The sequence below is a fragment of the Thunnus thynnus genome, chromosome 22, assembly GCF_963924715.1.
Source record: "Thunnus thynnus chromosome 22, fThuThy2.1, whole genome shotgun sequence".
NCBI classification, from domain to species: domain Eukaryota; kingdom Metazoa; phylum Chordata; class Actinopteri; order Scombriformes; family Scombridae; genus Thunnus; species Thunnus thynnus.
The window spans coordinates 23,317,157-23,344,745 of NC_089538.1; the positions used below are offsets into that span (position 1 = coordinate 23,317,157).

General features: G+C 37.8%; 2 protein-coding genes and 1 long non-coding RNA gene across 4 annotated transcripts; 2 read left to right on the forward strand and 1 right to left on the reverse strand.

The window, feature by feature from the left end:
• The first annotated feature begins 14 nt into the window (after nt 1-14).
• On the forward strand, nt 15-12,412 carry LOC137174218 (uncharacterized). 2 transcript variants are annotated; one of them, XR_010925311.1, is made up of 5 exons: nt 15-154; nt 3,532-3,711; nt 3,932-4,067; nt 4,381-4,473; nt 12,198-12,412. It is a non-coding gene; the product is annotated as an uncharacterized lncRNA (long non-coding RNA). The 2 variants fall into 2 exon arrangements; XR_010925312.1 differs by lacking the exon at nt 4,381-4,473 and having other exon boundaries at nt 26-154.
• Nucleotides 5,169-12,171, reverse strand: gprin3a (GPRIN family member 3a). Its single transcript, XM_067579349.1, has 2 exons — nt 8,611-12,171; nt 5,169-7,551 (listed from the first exon to the last, which is right to left on the reverse strand). Exons 1-2 carry the CDS (start codon nt 10,223-10,225, stop codon nt 6,218-6,220), a joined length of 2,949 nt encoding a protein of 982 aa, XP_067435450.1. The 5' UTR covers nt 10,226-12,171; the 3' UTR covers nt 5,169-6,217.
• A 3,820-nt stretch (nt 12,413-16,232) lies between the features above and the next one.
• LOC137175193 (protein phosphatase methylesterase 1-like) lies at nt 16,233-26,908 on the forward strand (the record flags this gene model as incomplete). The annotated part of the gene is made up of 14 exons (XM_067580899.1): nt 16,233-16,306; nt 16,947-17,136; nt 17,247-17,304; nt 18,110-18,161; nt 18,372-18,526; nt 18,641-18,731; nt 19,623-19,688; nt 20,144-20,288; nt 21,198-21,315; nt 21,509-21,553; nt 22,824-22,888; nt 24,955-25,022; nt 25,270-25,300; nt 25,494-26,908. Coding segments are annotated over 13 exons (1,149 nt in total), but the record flags the coding sequence as incomplete, so codon positions are not given.
• Nucleotides 26,909-27,589: the final 681 nt, after the last annotated feature.

Genomic DNA, 27,589 nt, shown 5'->3' on the forward strand with positions numbered 1-27,589 from the left:
ACGTCAGCGCCCAGCGCTCTGGAGAGGGTGTGTCTGTTTTGGGCGCCAAGCCAAGTCAGGAGGAAGAAATGTCTACCATCTCTCTGCCTTCCTCCTCACCTTTCACAACTGTTTGCTTCTATTTTTAACTAAAACTAATTCTAGTAACTATAAGGTAAGTGTCCTACTGCTTTAATTTGTCACTAGTAAGAAGTAAAAGTGCTAATTCAAAGCAATATTTGTCACTAATGCTAAAGCTACTACAAAAATTCATTCTAACTTGTTTACATGTCTGGATTAACCTCATAAAGGTTTGTTGTTGGGCCCCCATTGACCCCAACTATACATGGCAGTACTCTGGAGCTGAAATGACTGGCTCATTTTGATACTTGATTAATTATCCCCCAAATAAAACACTGAATATTTGCTAGTTTTGCATGATAGCAAGCTAAAAGTCATGTCATGTTTTTGACTGTTGGTCAGACAAAACAAGTCACTTGAATATGTTACTTAGGCTTAATAATTATCTGTATTTTTCACCAATTTCTGGCATTTAATACACCGAACAATCAAAAGATTATCAAAGTGAAAAAAGTGTCAGACCTATTGATAATGAAGTAGTCTAATGATGATTAATACTACCTTGCCCAGGTTGTCTGTGTGCACTTTGATAAAACAGAACTTAACAACAAATGAGCACAATATAAACTAAACAATTAATGTTTTTAATGAGCCTGTCTTCAAGTTTAGGACCTCAATATGGTGCAAAGGTGTAACAATTTTGCAATTAATCAAATTGAGTATGTTGGGGCCTTTGGGGGCTGGTTGGTAATCCAGCCTTGCTTGTATGTATTTTGCAAACAGTATAAAATTACAAAAGCAAACAGTATTATTAAAATAGCATTTAGTAATTATTGACTAAAATACCAGAAATATATCATGTAGCAATCAAATTTCAAGATGTTTTATGTTATTAGATTATATCATCAAATCCAATAGTTAAATAAATATCAATAAAATTAAGGTTTATGATTCATCATTACACTAAAAACAGTAGTGTTGTTCCAGTTGTATTATTTAAGTACTAATTACTAATGATTAACATGCTCAGGAACTGATAGAGCTATTCCTATATTTTGATACACATATAAAGGAGAAGCTCCATCTAGTGGCTGAATTGCCATTCCCTAAAATAAAGGGGAGCCGAACAGATGTTTTACCCAGTGACTGGTCCAATGGAAGACGGCAACAGCATAGTAGTTTTAAACATTAAATTGAATTTAAAATTTTAATATGGTGTTGAGTTACAAGTGATCTACTTTGGTATTTTGGAATAAGTTCAATTAGTGACTCATCATTATAACTAACAATGTAATAAAGGTGGAAGCTCTGTGCTGCACAGCACTGTGATCCTAGAGGTCCCTCTACAGACCAGCTGACAGCACTGCACATTAAACAGACCCATTCCAGCAACAACATTGGTGGCAATTACAAGTGCATGTACTCAAGCACTACTGTATACTTAGTGACAATTTTGAGGTACTTCTATTCAGTTCTACTTTATATTCATACTCCACTACATATCAAAGGCAAATGTTGTACATTTTACTCAACCACATTTATCAGCAGCTGTAGTTAATAGTACCTTATCAGATTAAGATTTTACATTAAAAAAAAACATATGTCACCAGATTAATCTTGTGACCCTTTGGAGGGGCCTGACCCCTACATTAGAAACCACTGGACTAAATGTCTTAATTGTAAATAAAGTAGTTAATTCAACAGTAAAATGCTGCTCAGACATCACGCATTTCATTACATTCTGCTGTACTTCAGTAGAATTTTGAATGCAGGACTTGTAATTGAGTATTTTCACATTTTTTTTTACAAGTTTTACAAGTTTTACAAAAGAATTTGAATACTTTTTCCACCACTGGACAACAGTAGTAAGCTTTTAGCATTTAGGTGGCAGTGAAACCTTTATACTGAGGCAAGTTTTAATTACTCAAAATATTTTGTAGGTCTTCATTGGTTTTCTCATCTCACTGAGAGACATTGTGAATGTACATATGATACATTGGACAGCAAGTTGGGAAATTGGGACAAACAACACTGTAGTGGCTGTCACCCTGTTTGTTTAACTGATCCAACTTTAATCCCCAGACTAAATAAATATCAGACCACCAATCTCAAGGTTGGGAGATCACAGGACTTGCTGATAATACTTCAGGTATTTAGGTCAGTCCCCCAAACCTGGCCTTTTACAGAAATATAAAGTTTGTCCTGAGGGTGGTGCCAGAGGAAAGGTCATGTTGTAACCTGAATCAAATTAGTTCATCTATGGTACAGTGGCCATTTTAGGGCATCTCAGACTCAGTCTGTCAGGATTAGCCTCACATTGTAAGACTTGCCTCAGCTTTCATCAGTATGAGCTGTTCTTCCACAGCTCACAGTGAGAGCAGTAAAACGCTTTTGGCCTTGTTGGCAGTAAAACAAGCACGTGCAAAGATTGGACTTTCAAGCTTCCTGGTGCCATCACATTATTTATTTCTAACTGATAGTGAGAGAGAAAAGATGGGGTAAAGGCAAGTCACTCAGATAACACCAATCCACCTTTATCCCCCAAGCCCAGTATTTATCAAGCACAACTGCCAACCAATCAAAAGGCTGGAAAGGGAGGTCGCATAACTCACTGGTCAATGACATTTAAAAACTGTTAGAGTTGGGCCTTCCATTCTGTGGCTTTTAACTTTAAACAGCTGGAATTTCAGTTAACATTAATTTATTTATACTAACATTACTTTTCTATTTTCTACTCTAATGTAACTTGTTTGAGGGGTGCGTCTGTGCTTTTAACCCTTGTTGCTTGTTGCTATTTCGGACACACACACACACAGGTCATTGCTCACTTACCTGCAGAGCTAGCTTTGTGTAGGTTGTGTTAGCGTTATCACTGCTATAGCTGACGTTTCTCACCGGTTTTCCATCTGTTATGTTAGCTAGATGAAGCCAACAGATATCTATCAGAGTGTTGTGTGAAGCAAAAACATTTTGGAAATGTGAGGATACAAATTTATCTCTTAATCATCTCAAACCAAATGTTACTGGTTTCTAGCAAGTAGCTTTTTTCTCTACATACTGAAAAATGCTATACATAAGCTATCATGACCTTTAAAGAGTGCGTATTATGCACATTTCCAGGTTTATACTTTTGTTCTGGGGCTCTACTGGAATATCTTTGCATGATTTACAGTTCAAAAAAAATTAAAAATGTATTTAACTCATACAGACCTTTTACGCAGCCCCTCAGTTCAGCTCGTTGGCAAGGTAGAAAAAAACAGTTGCAAACAAAGCGTTCAGAGCAGGTTGAAGCCCTGGCTTTTGACTTGTGGGGAGCATTTCTACATATATTAACCTCACACTTTGGAACTTTGACCATGTTTAACATAGATATCTGACATCACAACAGTGTATAAATAACATAAAATCACAAAAAGCTTAATATGGACCCTTTAAACACACAGACACCTCATCATGTCCATCTTCTGACAGTTTGACCTGAAGAAGACAAGAGGAACAGTGATGATGTTGTCAAGAAACCATGGCAACCCTCCACGTCCAGACCCAGTCACCTGCTCCTGCTCTCTGATTGGTGTTGGTTGCTGTCAATCTAATTCAACCTGCTCTCAGAACAGTGGACATGAGAGGATTCAAGACTTTAAGTCAGTATATGTGCGTCAGATTTATAAATATACACGTTCCTCTGTGCATGTTTCTGATTTATACATCTCACTGTTATTTCCACTCCCACAGTTAGACATAAATAGACATATACACACAGTTAATCAACTGTGTATGTCCTCAGTGTATCTTAAGAACAGACTGAATAAAACATGGCAGAGAGATTCTGTTGTTAACATGAGCGTGGCTTTAATGTTTCTGAATAATTCAGAGAAGCAATCCGGTGCTCCATCAGCAACATGACGGCACTACAGGAGGAGGAGGAGCGAAGGAGTTATGAAAGAGGGGTGAGATGGATAGAGAGGTCACAGATGGAGAGATAAGAGAAGGAAAATGAGATGAAGAAGGTAAGAGAATGTGTGCATATGGAGGAAAAAAGAAGAGAGGGAGAAGGAAGGAATAGAGGAGAAAACAAAACACAGAGAGAGGTGAACTAAAAGTTGTGCTGTACTCAGTTTCTAAGTAGGACATGCATTCCCACATGTCCTACTTAAAAATAACAACATGAGAGAGACAGAGACAAGTATTTAAAGATGATGTGAAATTCAATCTGATATTGATTCATAAACATCATTTGGTGTTTTATACAATGTTACAGAGTAAACCAAAATAATAAATTTAAACAGAAATACTGTGTTTGTGTGTGTCGCCCCCCATCAGACTCTTGCTATTAATTAATATGACTGAAGTGTAGAGACTGGGAAGGAGAGGAAGCAAAAAGAGAAGGAAAAGAAAGGAAAATGGATAGAAAAAGTAAGGTGACATGCTTATTGCAGAATACAATTCAATTCTCTCTCACAAGCACACATCATGACTTTCTAGGTTCCCCAAGTGCTTGAGTGCTTTGTGCTGCATTTCATACAAAAAAGGAAGTGGATGAAATATTTACTACCAATGAGTAAAGAGCTGCTGTCCTCTCTGCTCCACTTCAACAACCACCACTGTTTAAAACTGAACCTGAAACTGAAACACAGCTGCTGCCCCACCCCCATAACCCAACTGGAAGAAATGCACAGAAACTGAAGTATTACTGACTCTCACACTGCTGAACCACCACAGGGTGAAATAAAGGATACGGACGGATTCATCTTCTTGTTATTACGGTTGCAGCAAATGATTATTTTCTTTGTTGATTCATCTTATGATTATTATCTCTATTTACTGATTCATTTTTAATGTTTAGACACCCAAAAATTGTGAAAAATGTCCAAGACATCTTAAAATGTCTTTATTTTAACTGACTAACGGCCCAAAACTGAAAGATATTTAGTTTATAATTATATAAAATAAACAAAAACAGTAAATTATCACACTGGTGAAGCTGAAAACAGAGAATATTAGACTTTTTCTTCTTTAAAAAAGTACTCAGAAATTAATTGATTATCAAAATAGTTGAAGATTAATTTTCTGTCTATCAACTAATCCATCAAATCAAATCAAATTGTTATATATCTCTTTTTTTTTTACCCTGTATTTATATGACAATTTAGTGTGTAAAACTGCATGAAATTTAGCACATACATAAAGTTGCTTTGCTGAGCCCGACACAATTGAAGGAGTTTTATAAGCAATACAAACTTTAGTAGATGTTATGTGAACAGCAGTTGCAGCAGTGAAAGCAGTTCCAGTAACCTCAGTATATAACTAGAATTAGCAGCAACAGTAACACTGGCAGCAGTAGTAGTAGTAGAAGTACAGGTGTAAAAGTAATAATCGTGAAAGTGACATGAGTGGTACTGTAATAGTATTTATATAGCTTTTGACAAAAATAGTACTTATAGCTGTACAGGCTGCAGCAGTATTGCCTCTGAATAAAGTGTGTGTCAAAATAAAATATACAATATAATCACATATATGATGATTTTGCAAGCAAAAAATAAGCAGTAATAACTGCAACAGATTGTCTAAGTACAAATCTGCAGTTTAGTTGGCAGTGTAACTTGCATTTTTCATTTGCACAATAGTAACTTGTGAGAAACGTGTAAAAAAGAAAAAAGCTGCAGTTCATGTTCAAGATAATAAACATGAACTTAGGTTTATAATTCAAGATAACCCTAATCTTAACCCCGTGGTTATTATTGTAGCCATGTAAACAAAGGTGGCTTAAGTTTAAGGAAGTGGTAACTTTAACCCACACCACATGTTTCTCTAAGATTAACAAAGTGATCATTTTAACCCAAACCATGATCTTTCCCTAAACCTAACCAGACTTTAACCACAGTGTTGTCAAATCATGAATCATTGTTATTTTTTAACAGTCATGTGTAACGGTTTTGGAAAGCACAGACAAATGATGTTGTCCTGCTGATTACTGCCGATAGGGGTGCCAGATTAGGAAACGCTTCTATGTGTCGTTCTGGAGTGACATGGTCAAACCATGTTTTTGGTTGTTTAATTTGGAGGACTAGTTGGATTGTGCTCTCTCCGCAAACAGTGTAGACACCTCCTTGATGAACATTTGTGCTTTACAGGTGTGAGCAGGGTTTCTGGACCAGTCTCAGTCTGCCACAGCGGGCGCCTTCCTGCAACATCCCAAAATCCCTGCTCTCCTCTTCCTCTTGTTCTTCACCTTGCACCCCCTCAGGCTGCTGTCAGAGCAGATGGACATCCTCAGAGTCCTGATGTGTTTCTTCTGCTCCCGAATCTTTGACTCGAGGTGGGACTGGATCGCTGTACCCAGGGACTCCAGATCCACCGAGGCACCGTACACCTCCCATGTCATCCCCTGCTCGTCCCACGCCACCTCTTGTGGCTTCATCATGTCGTCCCTTTCCTCTTTGTCCTCTTCCTCCTTGTTTTGCTCCCTTGCTTTCTCCTCCTCCTCCTCTTCATCCTCCCAGATGCTGTCAGCGCTTGCGTCTCTGTCTTGTTTTTGTCCAAGATGTAGCTCTGATGCAAGTGTGGGGCTCTGCTCAAAGCTGTACGTACGCAGACAGGCAGGGAGGGATTTAGCCTTGTCAGTCACAACAGAGGGAAGCACTGATTGGCTGTACATCTCAATGTCAATCTTGCAGACATGCTGGAGGGGTGGTTGGTCGGCAGGGACGACGAACAATGACGGGACCATTGGCGAGGTCAAACTATCTGACTGACAGCTCGAAGAGCCAATCAGAGAGGAGGTGGGAGCTCCCCTGTGCAGGGTGGGGCTGGTGGAGGCAGAGCGTTCGACCGACTCCACCTCCACCTGGACGCCCACCTCCCTCTGCTCCACTCCCTGCAGATGGAGCTTCTGAGTGGGTTCGGTCATGGTCGCTGCCTCCCTGTTACACTTGGAGCTTGCTGGATGAGTGGAAGGGGGAGGAAGAGGAGAGGAGGGAGAGAGAGAACTCCCCAAACCATCTTTCTGTTTACCACTCTCCTGCTTTATCTTCTCTTCTTTCTTACTCTCTGCACCCATTGCCCTTGATGATGGGATGTTGCTACTAGCAGTGATGGCATTTGGGTCTCCCAGGTGACCTGGTTTGCTCAGCAGGGTGCACAGTACGCTCGTATCTCCTGGCGACCACCCTTGGTTGTCAGTCACATCGACCCCTTGCACGGCCCCCTGGGATATCGCCAGTCCTCCTGCAGCTGCCACTTTGGTCGCAGGCAGTTTCAAATGTTCTTCCTTGACAGCAGCGCCTGTTTTCACTGATGTCTTGGTGATGGAGTCAAAGGTGAGACCCCGAGTCAGGCTGGTATTATGAGGTGTGCTGCTGATTTCCACACCGACAGATCCCACCGCTGCAGGCTCTGGTGTGGATCCTCCCCTTGTTGTCAAGGCAACAGTAGTTCTGGTTTTGGGGCTGGAGGTGGCCAAAGGACCCAGGGGGCTTGAAGTCACACTGGAGCCTGGAAGAAGAAACAACTGTTGGAAAACTGACTCACTGGCAAAAACAGAGCATAATTTATTCATTTTATTCTACATTTTATTTTATTCTTTGCAATTTTCTTAATAACACTTGTCTTTAAATTTGGGAAAACAAATGACACTCCTAAGTTTGTTTACTAACTGTTATTCCAGTACTTAGTAGCGTCTTTACTTAACTCTCTCAAATCAGGATCAGGGCTTGATGATGACATTCAACTCTTACAAATAAATAACTTTTTTTGCCAACTTAAACATAAGAACCAGAAAACATTAACGAGTGCTTGTGGTAATGACTGTACTATCAGGCCATAAATGTAAACGATCAAGGGTCTTTTATTAAAGGCTATAATTCAGCAATTAAGCACTGCATTTACATAAAAGCTAGGAGACGTCCAAGAGAGATTATAAAAAGAATGGCTCAAATGGAAGCAGTAGAGGCCGAGATATCATGACTTTCAGTCACTATTATCATTAGTCAAGCCCCAAAAGCACTGGATCCACATTTCCCATGATGCAACTAAATAGCGTTTTTGATTAGACCCTTTCTGCCACCTGAACACACATCTTTCCACTCCACCCCTCCACCAGTTCATAATGCATGATTATTAAAAATTGTAACAGAAACACTCCATTCTTTGATCCAAACAAACATTGCTACCACACATTTGATGAGCCATATAATTTCATATATCCTTTGTTTGAGTCAGTGGTTCCCAAACTCATGCTTTAGCACTACAGTACAATGCTGGCAAAGTATGGAGGCATTTGTGAAAGTATTGTTAAGTAAATGTAAAGCGCCTCAATACTGCTTGCTCTTGACCTTTGAATTTCAAAATTTCAAATAACTTAAAAAGGACAAGATGGAAATGAGTCATTTTATAGCACAGGAGGCCCCACCATCACCCTAATCTATCCCAAAGATAATCTTTCTTTTTTCTTTTCTTTTTTCTACAGTTCCAGCTCTTTAAATAACTGAGAACCAGGTGATCTCAGTTCTGTGTCAATGCAACCTTTGATTAAACTGCATGACGGTAGATTACCTGGAGCAAAACCAGGACTCTTTTGGACCTCCTTGTTTGGTCCACAGCTGAGACCTTTATCAGGACCAGATCCAGGACTCCTACTTGCCGAACCAGGTCTTGGAGAGAGTGTCAAGGAGGTGGACAAATCTGCCAGAGCTGACTTTGAACTAGACCGAACTGGTCCAGGCTTAGAAGAATTTGAACTGGCTTTAGGATCTGGGCTGGGCTTAGCACTGGTGTCTGCATTCTTGAGGTGGTCGTCTTTGGACCCTGATAGACCAGTTCTAGAGGATGATGGAGAAATGGATGCAACAGGGTTGATCTTAGAGCCAGAGGCTACCTGAGAAGGTTTAGAAGTGGACCGGGTCGGACCAGGTTTAGAGCTGGAATGATCAGATTTAGAGCTCAGATTAAACTCAGATCCAGGTTTACAACTTGGGCTGCTTTTAAGATTTTTAGGATCTAGATCATCCTTTGACCCCATGCCAGATTTAGAACCCATACCCATCTTTGAATCAAGACTATCTCTAGAGTCCATCCTGGAGCCAGTTTTAGCATCCAGACTGTCCGTGGACATTGTCTTGGCTTTAGAATTTGAACTGGATTTGGATCCTGAACTAGTGCTTAAATCTTTACTCTCAAAGTTCTCCTTGGACCCTGACATGTTACTGGTTCTAGCTTTTCTCTGCGTGGATGGATTAGGACTCAGGGAACTCGGTTGGATGGTTTTGGTACTGAGCAGTGCTGATTCAGCCTTCTGATTTTGTGATTTTGGACCCACAGAGGACATCTCGGAACTGTGAGTCCTTGAGTCATGTCTGGTCTGCTCGTTTAACTTTGCTGTTGTGCTTGCTGGTTCTGATTTGGGTGCTTTGGAATTAATTGTTGAGGTTCGATTGGCCAATTTTGGACTGATGACGTGTAAATCTCCTTTCTGACTGTGGACAGTCGGGCCTACAGGAGGGTGTAGCGTTTGAGGTGACTGGGTCACATCTTCTTTCCTGTTTGTTTGCATTTTTAGGCTTACTGTTATTTTGCTTGTTGTCTTTGTTGTTGGTTCAGTCATCACTGCAGTATGTGGTTTGGGGTTCAAGATGTTTGCAGATTCCGATCTCAGTATTTGTGTTTTGACTCTTTCGGTCGTTCTGGGGTTGCTAGTGATTGTCGTCTGCTCCACCCGGAGTGGTTTCGGACTTGTCATGATGAGTGTTGGGTTTGGGGATTTCAGCCTTTGTTCGCCTCTGCTGTTCACTGACGCCTCGGCTGTTAGTGAGCGAGACAATGCTGGAATTTTGCTTTTTTGCCGCGAAGGATCATCTCTCTCCCCTGGTGACATCACAGTGGTTTTTAGGGTGCTTGCTGACTTGTCAGTTTCCATAGTAACTGCTCCTTTCACCCCAGGTTTCCCAACTAATTTACTCCCGTTGTCTTTTTTGTTCCCACCATGCAGCTTCAAGCGGGGGTTGCTCGGTGAAGTCAGATTGAGGTTGAGGTTGAAGTTAGGCTCTGCCCCCCTGTTGGCATTAGGATCTGTGTTGCTGAGGGCTTCTTCAAGCCCTTCCTCTCCTGGGATCTGGCATTCTGATTGGACGACATCCTTCTTGCGTTTAGAAACATTTGGGGATGTTTCCATGGTGATGGTAACTGTCTGGCCAGTGGAAATCAGGGAACAGAATTTTGCTTGTAGACTTTGGCAATCAAAGGTCGTACCTGATTGGAGAGAGAAACAAATGATCAATACAAAATAAATATAATTCCTAAACTACATACAACTGATCAAACCAGACGAAAATAATGAATTGATTTTATTCAAATGAAATTATAGTATGTACTTCATGTTATTCATATCATAAAAAATACCAATTTTCAGTACCAATAGTTAAGATATTCAAATCTGTGATGCCATCTTGTGTTATTATAGATGAAATCATGACAGAAAAGAAAATGTTGAAACTTTGAATATATTTTCCTGGCTGCTATTATAAATATCAACTTCTTTCCGACAGCTATTTTCTATGAAATAGATGAAGCCTCTCAGGATCAGATTTCACTATTGTTTGCCTTCCCCTGCTGTGCCCGACACATCCGTATTCATGACTAGATTTGTAAATTGTTAAAGTGTTTCCTTGTCTGAATCAAGAGTCTAAGGGTGGAAGATACTGTGTACTGCATAGATCGTAAAGTCATGTAAGACAAATTTAAGATTTTGGGTAACATAAATAAACCGAAATTGACTCTATGTACTCATCAATTTATGAAAATCCCCAAAACTTTGTTTTATGAGGATGCTACACTTTTATATTCTCTGTGTCTGAGATGTGGTATGTTACCATTACATTTGGAAACAATGTATGATTATATACATATATGTTATGATATGATATTTGAACAGGATTGCCTTTTTCAGTTATGTGAGTAAAATGAAGTAGAAAAGGAAATGCATTTTGTTTTATATTGTCCTTTATATTGTAACTCCAGAGTTAATAAGTAAAACTAAGAAAGGTTACTTTCTTATGGAAGAAGCTGAAATTATGAAAACACTTTTGGTCCATGTGAGTATTTGGATAATGCCTGGTCATTAGCAAAAAATGTTTTGTATAGGTATCTTTTACATGTATGTGTATATGTGGGTTTTTTCTGTGTAAAACATTCCTCCTTTACTAAACACAGTATGTAGTTTGCAGATATGATTTGGATTTCTTTTTTCTTTGGATTGTCAGTCGCTAGAAGTTTTAATTTATATGTCGTATCATTATGCGTCATGTAATCCCATGTGGGATGAGAGGAATGTAATTTTAATGGTGTGCCACGAAAATAAAACTGAATTTAGGGCTGCAGCTAACAGTTATCTTCATTATTGATTAATCTGTTGATTGCTTTCTTGATTGTTTTGTCTATGATATGTCAGAAAATAGTGAAAAATGACCATTATAATTTCTTAGAAGTCATGGCGATGACTTCTAAATTAATTAAGCCTCAAATTCCACTTATGAGAGGCTGCAACCAGCAAATGTTCGTATTTTTTGCTTTAAAAAAGACTAACACAGTCATTACGTTATCAAAATAGATGCCTAATAATTTTCTGTTGACTAACAAATTGATTAATTTACTAATGATTGCAGCTCTAATTCATTCATTCCTTCATACATCATCAATCAGCAATAAGCCTTTTAAGCACCATAAACATATTAAATCACTATCACAGGAGCATCATGGTAATGTTTTAATAAAGTAAAGTAATAAAAGATTAAATACCATTAAGCATGACAAACTGCAAGTCTTTAAATTGATCAATTGATTACAGAATTAATTAATGATTCATGTAATAATAAAAATCCTATAGGAAAAAAGGACAGTATATTATTTAAAAACTCATGGTAGGAATGTTAAAGGAATATTACAGTGATACCTCAATAGAAACACCATTAAAAATAACAAGCTCATCATAATGTAAAGACTCATAAATCACAATATAAATAGAAAGATTTAAATACCACAAGTCAGCATTAAATCACTGTGATCTCACTACTGGGTATTATACTGTGGCAATCTTAAACTCATTACATTTCATTCATCCCCCTCTCTGTCTCTACGTACCTATTCAGGGTCCACAGACAGCATCGGTCGACAGAGGCGTTGTCGACGGTGGAAATCCCATCCTGCTGTCTGACGACTGCCTGCCAGGAAAGATTCAGCTGCTCCGTCGCTTTTCCCTCCTCAGAGCTCAACCAGAGGATGGATTTATGAATAAATAAAAGGATGAGAGAAAGGGAAAGAGAGAGGGCAGATGGAGATACTGTCTCTCTCCTCTTTTTGCTCCTTTTTTATGATTTCCTCTTCATTTGTTCTCTATCAATGTTCTGTAATTTCTTCTTGCCTTCTTCTTTTTCTGATTCCTCCGAGTCCCTCTTCATCTCCTCCTCTTCCTCAAGCCTTCACCTCCATATGTTTGTCTTCTCTTCCTCTTTTTTTAACCTTTTTTCTCTTCCTTTCTTGTTCTCTTTCTAGTTCTTCTCTTTATCCATCTTCTTGTCTTTACTGCTTTTTCTTCTTTTCCTCCCTCCTTTATTTTCAGACCTCCTCTTCTATCTTCCTGTCAAACGTCCTGTTGTTCTCTCCTCCTAATAATTATTTTTATAAACCCTCTTTAGTCTTTTTCATCCTTGTTTGATAATAGGAATTATACCAAACATACTTACAAAATCATTTACAGAGAAATTTTAAAACAGTAAAATTTGAAAACCGCCATTAGCACTGCGTGAAAAAACACAGTGTTCTCATTCATTTCAATGTGACCGCTGCACTGGCATCTGGTTGTGACAACAACAACAGAACACAGAGTGGTGCAGTGTTTGAATATTTGATAAGAAATTAATGGATTTAAAAGCACTGACTTTTTGGATGACTGAAGCTTCATATTAGCTTTAGATAAACTTTTAAATACATTTTGCACAGGAGGACTGTGGATTTTGTCCCCCACCACTAACACTGTAAGTGCATTATGAAGGGATCTTCTAATGGTCAGTATGAACAGGAGGAATGATTACAGCAAGAAAAACATGTTTCAATGTTTATTTGGGTTCCTGACTGTTGTTTTAAGACAGACTTGAAAAATTGTGAACCCGTCCTTTGAGTTTTTCTCAGGTGCATTTTTGAGTAAAAACCTGAAAAAGGTACTGTAAATGTCAGTGATATTTCTAATGTGATGGCACCTTTTGATTTATGTGTTGCAGAAAGCAATATTAGTGAACCAATACACACAATCACCAAACCTGGAACTGGGACACCTAAAGTGAAAGTAGCCATTATTGATGTTATGAGTTACACCTGTGTTCAACGTTCAAAAGGTCTGCCATAAAGAAACTGTCAATCTCCAAGTGTCACAGTTAGTCCCATCTGCAGACCAAATCTCACAAAGACATTTTACCAAGGGCCAATCATTTTCAAAGGGGACATATCATCACACATCACTTTTTGTGATTTTCTTTCATTTTTATACTGTTCTGATGTTGGATGTTAAACAAAGTCAAAGTTCCAAAATGTGAGGCGAACAGATGTAAAAATGCTCCCTGAACGACAAAAATCAGGGCTTCAACCTGCTCTGAGCTATTCGTTTGCAATGTTACCTCTACTTCCACCTCGTGATGACATCAGATTGTTTGTAGATGCCCACAAACAACTGTCCGTTCCATAGGCTTTGTTGCTAAGGTTGTTCCATGTGTTGTTCATGTTGTCCTCTCTCATATCTTGGATTGGATTCGGGCTCCAACATGTACAGATATATTTGAGAAGTTTATATTTTGAATAAAGAACAAGAAAAAGAAGTGAAATCCTGCTACTATAGTTTGTTAACATAGCCTCTGGAGCTGGAGGAAGCTTCCTGAAGCTGACTGATCAGAACAGAGTGGGCTCATTGTGAGGGGGGGCCTTAAAGAGACAGGGGCTAAAACAGCCTGTTTCAGACAGAGACTGAACTGAGGGGCTGCATAAAGGGCCAGTATAAGATAAAAAGAGGACTGTAAATCAAGCAAGATATTCAAGTTAAGCCCCAGAATAAAATATAGATCTGGAAATGTGCATGATATGTCCCATTTAAATGATCAGTTCCAGCTTTGTTTGCTTTTCTTGCTACATACATACATAGGTGTAGCTATGCCTTCATCCATTGGAATCAAAGACCTAGTGAAAAAGCCGAAGAATGAGGCTTAAATTATGACTGAGATCGATCTGCAAATACTCTACAGCAAGTTTTAAGCTAACTCTCAGATTCTAGAAAAGCAGGTAAAGATTTACACATTAACTACCAGAAACGTCTCAGACTTTTGTCAACATGTCACCAGCTGAGACTGCCAGCAAATTCATGACGTAACTGAAGCCTCAATGGATTTAATTAAATTTAAGAAAGAAAGATTTTTGACTCTAAATTCTGTCTTTCCTCTCGTCTGTCACGCCAGCTTCACCTGTCTCAGCCAATAGGACACTGCACCAGCGATGCTACCTGACAACAACAGCTGACGAGGTATTGTCCTGTTGTATGTTTGTGTGTCTGTAGTTGTACACCAGCAGTCAGACAGCTCCCCTGGTTACTTGGTCGATGGATGTGGGACTTGGTAGACAGAAGGAGGAACAGCTCTTTCTGCTGTATAGTGCTTATTAAGGAAAACCTGCTTAATTACCTCTTACACCCAGACGCACACACATATACCAACACATATACACACACACCAGATTGAAGATAACCAGCTGTTGTTTGGACGTCTTCCTGCTGAGACGCAGCATGTGGGAGGAGAACTTTGATACAGAGCAGTAAGTCATCTCACTAAAACACCAGAGACACTTTTTATCTGATGTTTAGGCTGATTAGTGACAAAAACTCAGTTAATTAATCTAAATGGCCATCTTTTAAATCTTTGTGGTTTGAACTGATTAAACGCAAACACAACTTGAAACTGAATTGGGAGATTTTCTCTGAGGCTTCAAAAAAATCAGACCTAATGTTTCCTTGCAAATAGCACAAAATAAAAGATGAAAGCCAAAAGTTTTAAGAAACAATATTACCAACCATTACATTCAGTCTTAGATTACACAACATTGATACCAACTCAACTGTTGTATCATAAACTAAAATTAAAGATATTCAAGTTCATTTTACTGGTGAAAGTATCTCATTCAACACTTTTATTCAATCAGCCAAGGATTTAATCTCCCTTCTCCTGTTTAGAAAATGTTATTTGCTGTGTAAGCAGTCTTTAGTACAACAATGTGTCCAACTTTGTGACTATTTCAGTGAATTTAGAACTTTTCAGAAGTCCTGACGAGTTTATTTGTCAAAGGAAAGCCAAATGGTTAGATACCTAACTGCATTTTGTTGTCTCAGTACTTGTACTTCGTGCAATGAAAATAATGTTGAATCTAACCTAATCTAATCTAATCTAATCAACAGATTAGAATCAACTTCTTCCAAACATAGCAAACACAGTTGCAGCGCTTTGTTATCCAAAACCTAGGCAAGAGTGAATTTGTTAAGAGTCAATTTGTGCTACTTGTTTGTCCAACTTGTCTGCAAAAAGTTTTAATGTAGGAAGAAGTGGAAGAGGGCTAAGAGCCGAAACTAAAGCTGTTGTTTTTCTGCTGACTAAACAATGAAAAGTCTAATATAAATAAAGTTTTGCTATATACATGTATACATAACATTCAATCTGTTGGTCTACTAGCCAAACACATAGCAACATCATCTACTGGATCATGGCAGCTTTTTGAGCTGCTAGTTGTTGGTTCTGTCACGTCCTACCAGGACTTTTTCTGTTTTTTGGGTTCTTTGTGTTTTTGTTCTTTTGACTTCCTTGGTTTTTGTTATCCTTCTGATGCCCTCAGACTTTTTCTGTTTTTAGTTGGACTTTTTGAGGGGCTCTTTCATTTGTGTTGCTTTTGTTTCCTGGTTTTAGTTTTCTCTGTTCCCTTGTGTGTTCCTCCTGTGTTTTTTGTGTCACCTGTTTGTTTACTTTAGTTCCTGTTTTATTTTGTAAGATTTCCTCCTTGTGTCTGGTCACTTAACTTCCTGTGTTTGATTATTTCATGTGTCTCACCTGTGTCTTGTTTCCCTCACCTGTGTTTCATTTGCAATCACTCCCTGTGTATTTATAGTCCAGTGTTCAGTTCGGTCTTTGTCGAGTTGTCTGCTTCTGTTCGATGTTCCTGTGTCGCCTGCGTTCTGGTTCGTTCCCATGACTTTTTTGCTTTTTCATTGAAAAATATCTGCATCGGATTGTCTCTGCATTTGGGTCCACCTGCTCCACTCACCCACCCTGACAGTACTGACACAAATGAAAGAGCCCCTCAAAAAGTCCAACTAAAAACAGAGAAAGTCTGAGGCCATCAGAAGGATAACAAAAACCAAGGAAGTCAAAAGAACAAAAAAACAGAGTCCAAAAAACAGAAAAAGTCCTGGTAGGACGTGACAGGTTTACATTGAAACAGTTGATAAACTTAATGTTGAACATAAACAGGAGGAAGCTAAAATTATAATGCATGCTTAGGCTAAAATGTAGCCACACTGAGTTATAGGTATGCTAGTTAGCATTGCTAAGTCCCCATGTTAGACTAGCCATAGCATTTAGTGAACCAAATAACGCTCCTAATCCTGAATGCCACAATTAAGAGAGAGGAAGTTAGTATCACATTTTTAATTTATATTTATTTACCAGAGCTTCATTTTTCCCCCACTTTAGCAGTTAGCTAACTAGCAGTCCAACAAACTATGGTTCTTTGGAAGCTTACCTTGGAAGCTGTTTCATAGTTCATCCAGTTTGTGTAGGTAATAAGTGTTTGTTTCTGTGTGTCTCCATGTTGACCAGTGAGGTTGGCCGTAAGCTAGACTACTCACCGGTGTCTTGGCGAGAGTATTTTGACCAGATGGAGGACGTGAGCGTGGGGCTGGCCACCAGCAGGGACGTTTTCAGGGTTTATAAAGCTGGAAATGAGGGACCTCTGCTGGTTCTGCTGCATGGAGGAGGACACTCTGCCCTGTCCTGGGCTGTCTTCACTGTGAGTATCAGTCGATAACTTAATCAAATGCCTGACTGATTGACTGATTGATTCATGGCAGCTACATCATGAATAACGGCAGCATGTCTTGGTGTTTTTCTGTGTTGCAGACAGCCATCACCAGCAGGGTGACCTGCAGGGTACTTGCCATGGACCTCAGGGGTCACGGTAAGGTTTCAGAAAACTTCAGAAAATATGCAATAATGAATTGTTGAAATCAAAGACTAATTGTGTTTGAAATTGGGCTAAAATGGATTATTCTATGTGGAAAACAACATAGGATAGTTAGGGGAAAATTTCTTGTATGGAAATACTGCACGGTTTGGATAAGTCTTGTGATCTTTGTTAATGTTATTGGACTTTGCGCCAAACATTATATATTTATAGGTATGATTTAAGAGGGAACTCTTTAAAAATATACCCACTTAAATCTTCTCTAAAAAGAGAAAAAACTTTGTGTTGTAAATGCATGGAATGAGCTTCCAGAGGATGTAGTGCAGGTTGGTCAATAAGGGATATTTTATATAATTATAAAGTTGATTTGTGATTATTTGTGGAATTATTGTTATTTTAAATAAGTATATTGTGGTATGGTTTGTTTTGAGTTGTAGAGTCTTGTGTGGAGGATATGTATCCTGTACCTGAAAACTTTCAATAAATTTCAATAAATTACCCATCTGTAATTTATTTTAAAATCAGTGACAAATGCAAGTTTATCTGCCACTTCATTCATTTTGAAGTCTGGTTTCTGTTGTCCTGTTGTGATCTAAATAGTGTTTTAAAGGTATTTCCTGTCTGACAAAATTATGACTTTAAACTTTTTTGGCATAAAAACACAATGTATTGAAGGTTATTAGTATCGTACCAGATTTACACACAAATACTCCTTGATTTTTATACTTTGATATTTCCAGCTGCTGTAATGCCTTTAATGTTTGAGTTGCGTTATTGTGAGAATTTGTCCTCTGTTAAGGTGCCACACTTGTCCGCCAATCAGACGACTTCTCAACTCAAACTATGTCCAGGTAGCAAGACACACAAACACACAAACTATTCATCTCATCTCAAATTAACAATACTGTGCAAATGTTATGTTACCAAAACAACTCTTGTAGTGTTACTTGTACATACTATACTTCTGCTACTACTACTGGTGATGTTACAAGTGCTGCTACTCCTACTATTATCACTGCTCCTATCTGCTTCTCTTCGATGTTTGTCCCTTCCCCATTCAGTGATGTAGCCAATGTGATTCAAGCTTGCTACGGTCAGATTGCTCCCCCCATCATCCTGATTGGCCATGGCGTTGGTGGGGCGATCGCAGTGCACACAACCAGCAACATGTTGCTACCGTCCACTGTGGGCCTGGTGGCTATAGATGTCGTGGAAGGTAAGGATGTGTTTGTAAACATCTTTACTCACATTTCTCTTGTTTTTTTTAATGGGCTATTTTGATTTATATTAATTTACAAATATCTTCTTCACTCATCTTCTTCTCATTCAGGCAGTGCGATGGATGCACTCCACAGTATACAGAACTTCCTAAAGGGAAGACCCAAGTCCTTCAAGTCCATGGACCATGCCATAGAGTGGAGGTGAGCTTTGCAGTTCAAAACCAAACCTTGCTGGAAAGCTCACATGCATGTTTCACCAAAATTCAGCCTTATTCCACAGGGCAGAGCTGGCCCAAAGTTGGCAGTAGTACTCTTAACTTCAGCTGCTTCTCCACCCAAATCCAACAAAGTTAAAACAAAGTTCAAAGGATTATGACTTAGTTTTTACCGTTGGCTCTGGACTTATATACAATATTTTAACATGTGTTGAATACCAATTAATACCTTTAACAACTATACAACTATGTGTGTGTTCAGTCGGAATACACTAAACGCAATTAGAATTTATTATTATTCCTGCAAATTTGACTGGTTTGGTTTGGTTTTATTCTGTCATCAAACAACTGACACATAACAGTTTTCTGCATATTCACAAAAAACAAAAAAAGTAAAAAACACATAAATTCAAACCAACACAGAATATGGACATGCAGACACACAAAACAAACTAACAAACTGTAAACAGCATATAAAACAAAGTGTAATGCACAAAATTGAAGCAAGACGGAATAAAAACATTAAAAGACTTTCATGAAAATGTTAATGAACATTTCCTGATGAAGTTCTGATGGCTGAAACATTATTAATAAAATGAGTACAAGTGTGTGATGTTGACATTGTGCTGGACTTTTTGGTCCTTTCACAGTCACAGTTTATGATCTGACACAGCTGTCCACAAGATTTTCTGGAGTGCAAGAACTTTGTGTGTTTCTAATTGAGCTGCTTATAAAATTCACTTTGCGAGAAAACTTTTAGACATTTGAATATTTTCATACTATTCATATGAACCAGTTAGACACAGCTAGTATCAAATTAGATTCAATACCTTAGAACAAGAAATCCCTCCCAACAAGTCTTTTCCTTGTCTTTCAGCGTCAAGAGTGGACAAATCAGGAACCTGGAATCTGCCAGAGTCTCAATGGTTGGCCAGATCAAAAGGTAGGCTGGCTCTGATTGGTCAGTTAGAGATGCAAACTTCACCATTGATTTCCATCAATTTCCACCATCATCTCCTTGTTTGGAAGTAGATTACAGATGATTGTTGGAGTGCTATCATGGGCAAATTGTGTCTTGAAATTGTTACCTATTAGGGTGTCTATCTTAGAAAATTAGAGGAAAACATATGCAGATTATTGACTTCCAGTTGGAATTAGTCTATTTTACAAATCTAACATCATGAATTTAGTCTTTGAATACTATATTTGCATAAATGTGAGAGCATATTAATGTAGTGTTTTTGACTATACAGTTGTAGCCCAATCCCAACATAATAAAATGATTCAAAGCTATTCAAAGACACCAAAGCTAAATAAAAGTGGATTGAACTTGACATGACTAAGGGACTCTGACTCGCTATGATAAAGGCCTCTCTTCTGCCTCTTACTGTGTGTTAGATGTGAGGTAGAGGAGGTCGATACTCTGGAGCAGGCCAGCCCGGCGCCTGATTTAGTCACTGAGCGCAACGAGGAGTTCTATGATCAGAGCTACGTCAGTGACAAAGAAAATGCTGCCTCAGAGGTGAGCCTCAGTGAAGGCCAGGTATGAAAACAACTGCACAGACACACTGATGGTAAAGTAATATTCCATTGACTACATTCATACCAAGCATCTTACTTTTCCGTTTGTTTTATGCCTTTAAGGATGTATTATATTAATTACCAAAGCACTTATTTTATCAATGTGTGATAATGTGTTGTCAGTCCATTGACTTTTATTTTTGTGGAACCTCCAGCTTTCACATTCACCATTATCATTTAAACTGTATACACACAAATATATAAACATGTTAATTATACTTCCAAGGACATTGCATTGAATTCCATTCATTTGCACCAACACCCAAGCTAAACCTTACTTTCTAATTGTTCAAACAGTTACTTGCATTCATTCCCTCAGCTCTCTTCTAAATAAATATGTACAGTATGTACAAATGTAACAGTACTTCAATTGACTTTCTTTCATTACCAAACCCCAGAATGTAACCACAACTCTTAAAATGTATTTTTTCTCATAAATTGAAAACACAGACTTACATATTGACATGTCTAATAACACTTGACTTCTAATTCCATTGCAAGTCAATGGAATCAGAAGTACACACACAAATATGTAAACATGTTAAAAATACTTAATATATATATAATAAAACTTAATAATACAGGGCATTGCATTTACTTCCATTCATTTGCATTAACAGCCAAGTTAAACCTTAAATTCTAATCATATAAATATATTCCTTACCTGAGAAAAGTCACCATTTACTTGCATCTTAAGATGTCTAACAATAGGTTATGTGATATCCGATTCCATTGACTTGCATTCATTCACCAACTTTTACCCCTCCACCCCAACAGACAAAATGTATACACTTTTTCTTCATGCTATGTCCTGCATTAGTAAAAATATCATTGATCAACCACCCTGTGTCTGTCTGTGCATCCATGTCAGAGTGTGTACAAGTGGCGTATAGACCTGTCAAAGTCTGAAAAGTATTGGGACGGCTGGTTTAGAGGAACCTCCAACCTCTTCCTGGCCTGCAACCTGCCCAAACTCCTGCTATTGGCCGGTAGGTATTATAAGACATTTATACATTACTTTTAGGATAAAAAGTTTTGTGTATATATGTGTATATTAGCTGATGTAAAATATTACCTTACCTAAATGTCTGTTTTATGTAACTATTCATTTTGTTACTTGTCTAATAGTGAAGTAAAGCATTTTAATATTTCATACATAGCCAAAGCTGCTTGTGTTTTCAGGCATCGACCGGCTGGACAGAGATCTGACAATAGCCCAGATGCAAGGTGAGAGCCATATAAATCTGTCAGTTTTGGTACAAAAAGTTGTAGATGGTGCACACAGCCTTAACTTTTTACATAGTCATTGCAGTTTTGTCGCAGACTTGCATGTAAAAACAGCTATCGCTTTTTTATATGTCACCATAGTAATTTGCCTAATCTTTACAGGGAAATGCAGAAAAGTGATATCATTAATTAATCTTTTATCTTATCCTGCAAGAGTACTTTGAGACTTAAAGTTGCTGGGAGTTACATAATCTGACAAATTCTTTTAGGGAGTCAGTGACAACATTAGCAAATTTAGTGTAAATTTTAACCAAATTTCCCGAAAACTGGAAAAAGAAAAGGACACTGTGAGATGATGTAATTAAAAGAGCGGTAGTCAAAGCTCAAATGATGGAAAATCATGTGGAAAACATGATGGAAATATGACATTTCTGTTTGTTTTATGTATTCATTTTAGGAATGTCACAGTCTCACACTCTCATTGCTGACCACAGATCTGATGTTTTCGTCTCTTCAGTGGAAGTGACGTTTAAGTCACATTCTTCATATACATCATTATTTATTTGCTTATTCAAGTCCGTTTCATTGCACTTTGTCACATTTTATTTTTATTGATATACCTACTTTGACACCTCAGCCAAGCATATAAACTGGTGTTTTTTTAAAAATTTTTGAATTTTGTGTTTCCACTCAGGTTTTCAATGCACAAATTGAAAATGCACATTAAACAGGTGGATTTAGAAGGAAATTTCCTTTATGACATGAAAAGGCACTGTTCTGCCCAAACAAACCAAGCCAAAGAGTTGGTGGTTGGGAAGATGTAAAAATATCACCTCCAATGTGTTGGTCTTCTACAAAGAGGGGGGAGGGAGAAGCTGAAATTAAAAGTGGTGATGGGAAATGTAGTCCTAATTTGGAGAATCAAAATGCCACATGTAGAGTATGTGGAGAAATATTGTGATATTGGGAATATTTGACATTCTTTTCACACTGTTTCTACACTAACTGGGGGAAAAGATGAAGGACATCTTCACTGCTGCAGAGACATCTCCAGGGACAAACTCTCAGATGTACACAGATACACACACCTTGAAGCGACAGTTCCTCTCCAGAGACAGCTGGTTCTGTCAGTCAACAACCACACTGGAAGTGACAGCCCAAGAGTGTGTGTGTGAGAGAGAGGGACAAAAAATGGCATATGTGTGTGTGTGAGTGTGAGTGAGAGAAACAGACATTCAGAATGCGAATCTTTCTTGCTGTCTGTCTTCAGGTAAATTCATGATGCAGGTGCTGCCCCCCTGTGGCCACGCAGTGCAAGAAGACAAACCAGACAAAGTAAGATAACCATTTATGTCACAGTCTATCCACATTACTGTGAATCTGATCTCTATACAACCATTATATAGCATCTATCACTGTCACTCTGCCAATTGCATTATCCTTTCAGGTGCTGAAAAGCTGAAATTGTAGAGATGTTTTTTGAGAACTGTTTTTCTAACAGCAGCCAGGATGGAGCATGTTTCCAGATTCGTTATTTTAAAAAAGTAAAAGTAGCATTATTAAAACAAAAAAGTAGGCAATTAGTGGGTCTTAAATAAAAAAATACTTCAAATTTTTCCTGAAACTAACATTTTTAAAGGGCAATTCTGGTGATATGTTTTTGTCTTTATTGTAAACAAATCCCAACGAAAAGATTGAAAACCAACCATGTCTACCCTAAAAATGTCTAAAAACTATTAAAAACACATCAACAAGCCACATTGTTACATTGGGTGACATGTTCCTTTATCACCATGAACACACATACACTGTAGTTAATTTTTACTCAATCCCACACACACCATCCTGCATAAAAAAATATATTTATGCCTTGTATCATATAAGACATTAAACCACACAAGACAGAAAAAAATAAAAAGAAACAAAACAGATAATTACATAAAGCTGCCAAACTGGAATTAAAAATAATAGCAGAGTTGGGCTTTGGCTACAGGTTTGGCTATCAGCAATAATTAACGATTATCAAAGATAATTATTACTTATTAAAATTAATAGAAATTATTAATAAGAATTAATAATAATGGGGCACAACCCTGGGGTCATGGAAAAAGTTAACTTAGGCTGGAATGCATGGCAGTGGCAGCCAGGTACAAGCTCTCTATGTGTCACAGGGCCGATGGCATGCTGTTTTTTTGATAAAAAAAGGAGCACTTGAATTAACAGCCAATTCTGACAGCTTGACTAGATTGCATGGGGGAACACTGTAAACACTTACATAGTAGTTGCCATTGACCCTGCCTCACACGGGGCACCATTTTGTTGGGCACTGGCCACACATTTGGCTATCAGCAATAATTAATGATAATCAAAGACAATTATTGATTATTAAAATCAATAGAAATTCTTAATATGAATTAAGAATAAGAATATTATATATAATATAATATTATTATAATATAATAATTAGTAATATTAATAACAGGGCACCACCCTGGGGTCAGGGAAAAAGATAGCCAAATTCAGTCTCAAAATTTACTAAGCTATCAATTTGGTACTTTAATATATAGTAATTAACTACAAACAAAATCACTATATCAATAGCTAGTTAAGGTTGAAGGATTTTGGAGTTCTTTGCAGAGAAGAGGTTGGCAAAATTCACTCTTTTACAGCATTAAACAGACAGCATGTATATCCAAAAGCATTTATTTAAAAGGTAAAAGAACAAAACACACAATATGTAATCTAACTAAATGTACCTATATTCAGGTGTATGTGTGTGTTGAAAAACAATGGCAAGATGGCTGTAGTCACCTGGTGACTGAGCACACGGTATGCAGACAATATGGCCGACAAAGAGAACCAGAGAGACAAAAGGCCAGACCATATGGTGTCTTGAATCCACGTGTTGCCAGAAGGAAAGTGTGCAAGTTGGATTTTAAATCTCCCAACTGTGTGGGTCTCTGTTCAAGGCCAATTGGTGTAGGATAAAGGTGCCAGGTTAGGAAGAGATTAGTGCAAGTGGATGTAACGTGTGAAGCATGCCTACATCAACTCAGCATTGTGGCTATTCAATAACATGACCATGAAAAAGACATCACAACAACGTTTCCCTAACCCGTTTTCCTCATCAAATCGACAATTAGAAGGTATAAACACAGCCTTAGAGTCTTGAAACATGTGGTCGGCCGGTGAGACCCAAGTACTTCAGGTTTCTGAAACCGGGATACTCCAAAAACCTGATCATAACCAGGATACTAATGTTCATATAAACACTCTCAATGAGAATTAGTCTTTTTGCGGCCACCTTTCCACTTTCAAAACTTTTTAGCCCAGTTGCCTCACTGCCATCAATAAAGGTTAATCAGATAATATGAATAAATTGTTCTGCTGTGTGTGTGTAGGTGGCTGAAGCTGTGGCCGCCTTCCTGTTGAGACACAAGTTTGCTGAAGCCAGAAGAGAAACTAGGAGGTAAAACACTCAACTAATTGACAAAAATACAGTAAACCAACATTAAACAAATACTTAAAGCCCATAATATAGTCTGCCTCTGTCCCAATCAGAAGGCAGAATGTCTTGTTTTGACCCTTTTCAACTGTCATGCTTATTTTCCTTTTGACAAGCTACAGAGCCTTAGTAATAGTCACCAAGTCCTCCAACTGTTAAATCAAAAATGTACACTACATGAAACTCAGATAATGCTGTTTTCTCACTCCAGCTCCAACTCTTTCACACAATGAGGTCTGCAGGTAAGATGTTCAACAACTACACCTGTTTTGGATATAATATAAAAAGTAATGCTTGATATATCTGCAGCTTAAGAAAAATTTTTTGAATCAAAATTCGCTCAAGACATAATTTGTAGATTAAAAAAAAGAGCTGGTAACTACTGCAGCCCTACATGTTGTTATGAATGCTCTGCGTCTTTCTGTTTTCTTTCAGACCAGCACAAATGAGCTCCAGATTTGGCGCTGAAGACCAGCACAAACCTTCATTTTTTCCTCCCAACTTCATACTTTTATCAGTTGCTGCTGAGGTCTCTAGTTTAAACTTTAAGACAAAAATGACTGTAAATCTAATAGTGTGTGAGTTGTGAGACATTTGTGACTGACTGCTGCTTTAGTTTCTGTTCCTCCATAATGTAACTGGCCAACTTTTTTATTTAAGTCTGCAACTATTATTAACTATTATTAACATTGAAAGTACTGAATATAACACATTACACAAAAATTATCCTTTACAGATAAAAGTACATTTTCTTTCTGTCCCAATTTTACTGTATGTGGACCACTGAGCTTTCCAGAGCTACTGTCCAGTAGCCCAGAGCTATGGAAGCCCAGTTCCACCAGAAAAAATATGGAAAAAATAATGTCATCAGTAACAGCCATTAATCTGGTGTAGCCACAATTCTTACAAATCTTGTCATAAAACTTGAGCTCTTACAAAATGTATAGTCTGCCATTCAAGTCACTGCTATTTTACTGTCCACTGTCACAAACATTGCATGGTTATTTCCCCGTTTAGCTAAAAACAGCTGTCTGTGTTTGATTTTGCTAAATTAAACAATAATTATGGATCACCTTCTCACCTGTTATAGTCATGCCAAACAGTGTCGATAAAACTTTACAGCTTAAAGACAAATGCCAAATGCTTCCAGTTTTCACCATTATGGTCCAAGCCAAACTATTTTGAAAAAAACCCACTATCATTTGCTTAAAATTATAAGTTTAAACAACCATTTTGTGCTCTCACTTCACTTTGTGGACTCAAATAAAGCTCAACTAGACCCTAGCTAGCAATTAAAATTACTGTAGCTGTAGCTAGGCGTTGGATTAAATGAGTAATGACAAAGAATATGTGAAGAGTTGAAGTTTTATGGCCTTAGACAAAACACTAAAGATACCAACCTTGTTAGCTTTGTCCTCCATTTTATTTGTTTTCCTCACAAAGGGAGTAAAGGTGAACAAAAATCCTGCTCAAACAAAGGTGCAAGGCAAATGCGTAGACAGACAGTTTTTTAAAAATGTCAAAAATAAACAGAAGAGTATGTAACTTCAATTTACAAATTATTTCTTCAGAATGAATGAAGAAAAAAAATCTTTTTATTACCATTAACACAGGGAGTAAAAGATGTTAAAAGTAGCAAACAAGAAAAATATGACTGCCTAGGCTACCAATTTGCTCTCCACTGCTGACTCCTATCAACAATTAGATGTTCTGTTACTTCTTATTGATGATGATGAAAATTAATTTTACCTCCATTTGTCTGTGTTACGACATTCCTGGATGTACCTGTTGTTTACATGTGTAGCATTAGTACCCAATAAGCGTTGTCATAGATAAATGTTTGTAGTTCAGCTCTGTCTCGGTCTTTTGATTTATCTTTAGTGATATTTCCATCAGAGTTTCTCGAGAAAGTGATGTGTGTGGAATAAAAACTTGAGCAGCAACAACCACCACCATCAAAAAGTGCCCCTTCAGAAACTTACCAAAGTGGGTTGCATTCAATGAAAAATAATATATGTTCTCGCTTGTAATTATGGTTTAGTGTTTCATGATTTCAAGTTCCGTGTCTTGTAATTACAAGATTAACATTGCGTATAGCGTCTTAATTATGAGATATTTTTTTCATAATTATAAGACAGTTTAGTTCTTTTGTCTTTGGTAGAAACTAGGTTTACAGAAAACCCAAGGCCAGTAAGTTTAGTAGAGCTCTAATGATTAATCAATTAGTTGATCAACAAAATTAATCACCAACTAATCAATAAACCGAGAAAATAATCAACAGATTAATCAATAATGAAAATAATACTTTACTTAAAATACATTTACTTAACCTACAACTCCTACATTGCTGCCCACAATATTAGTTTTTCCTTTCTTGAGTTAAAGTGCCTACCATCATTTTGAGTACATCTTATGATTGCTGTATGCTTAAAGGACGGGTTCACAATTTTTCCAAGTCTTAAAACAACAGTCAGGAGCGCAAATGAACACTGAAAGAGGTTTTTCCTTGTTGTAATCAATTCTCCTGTTCA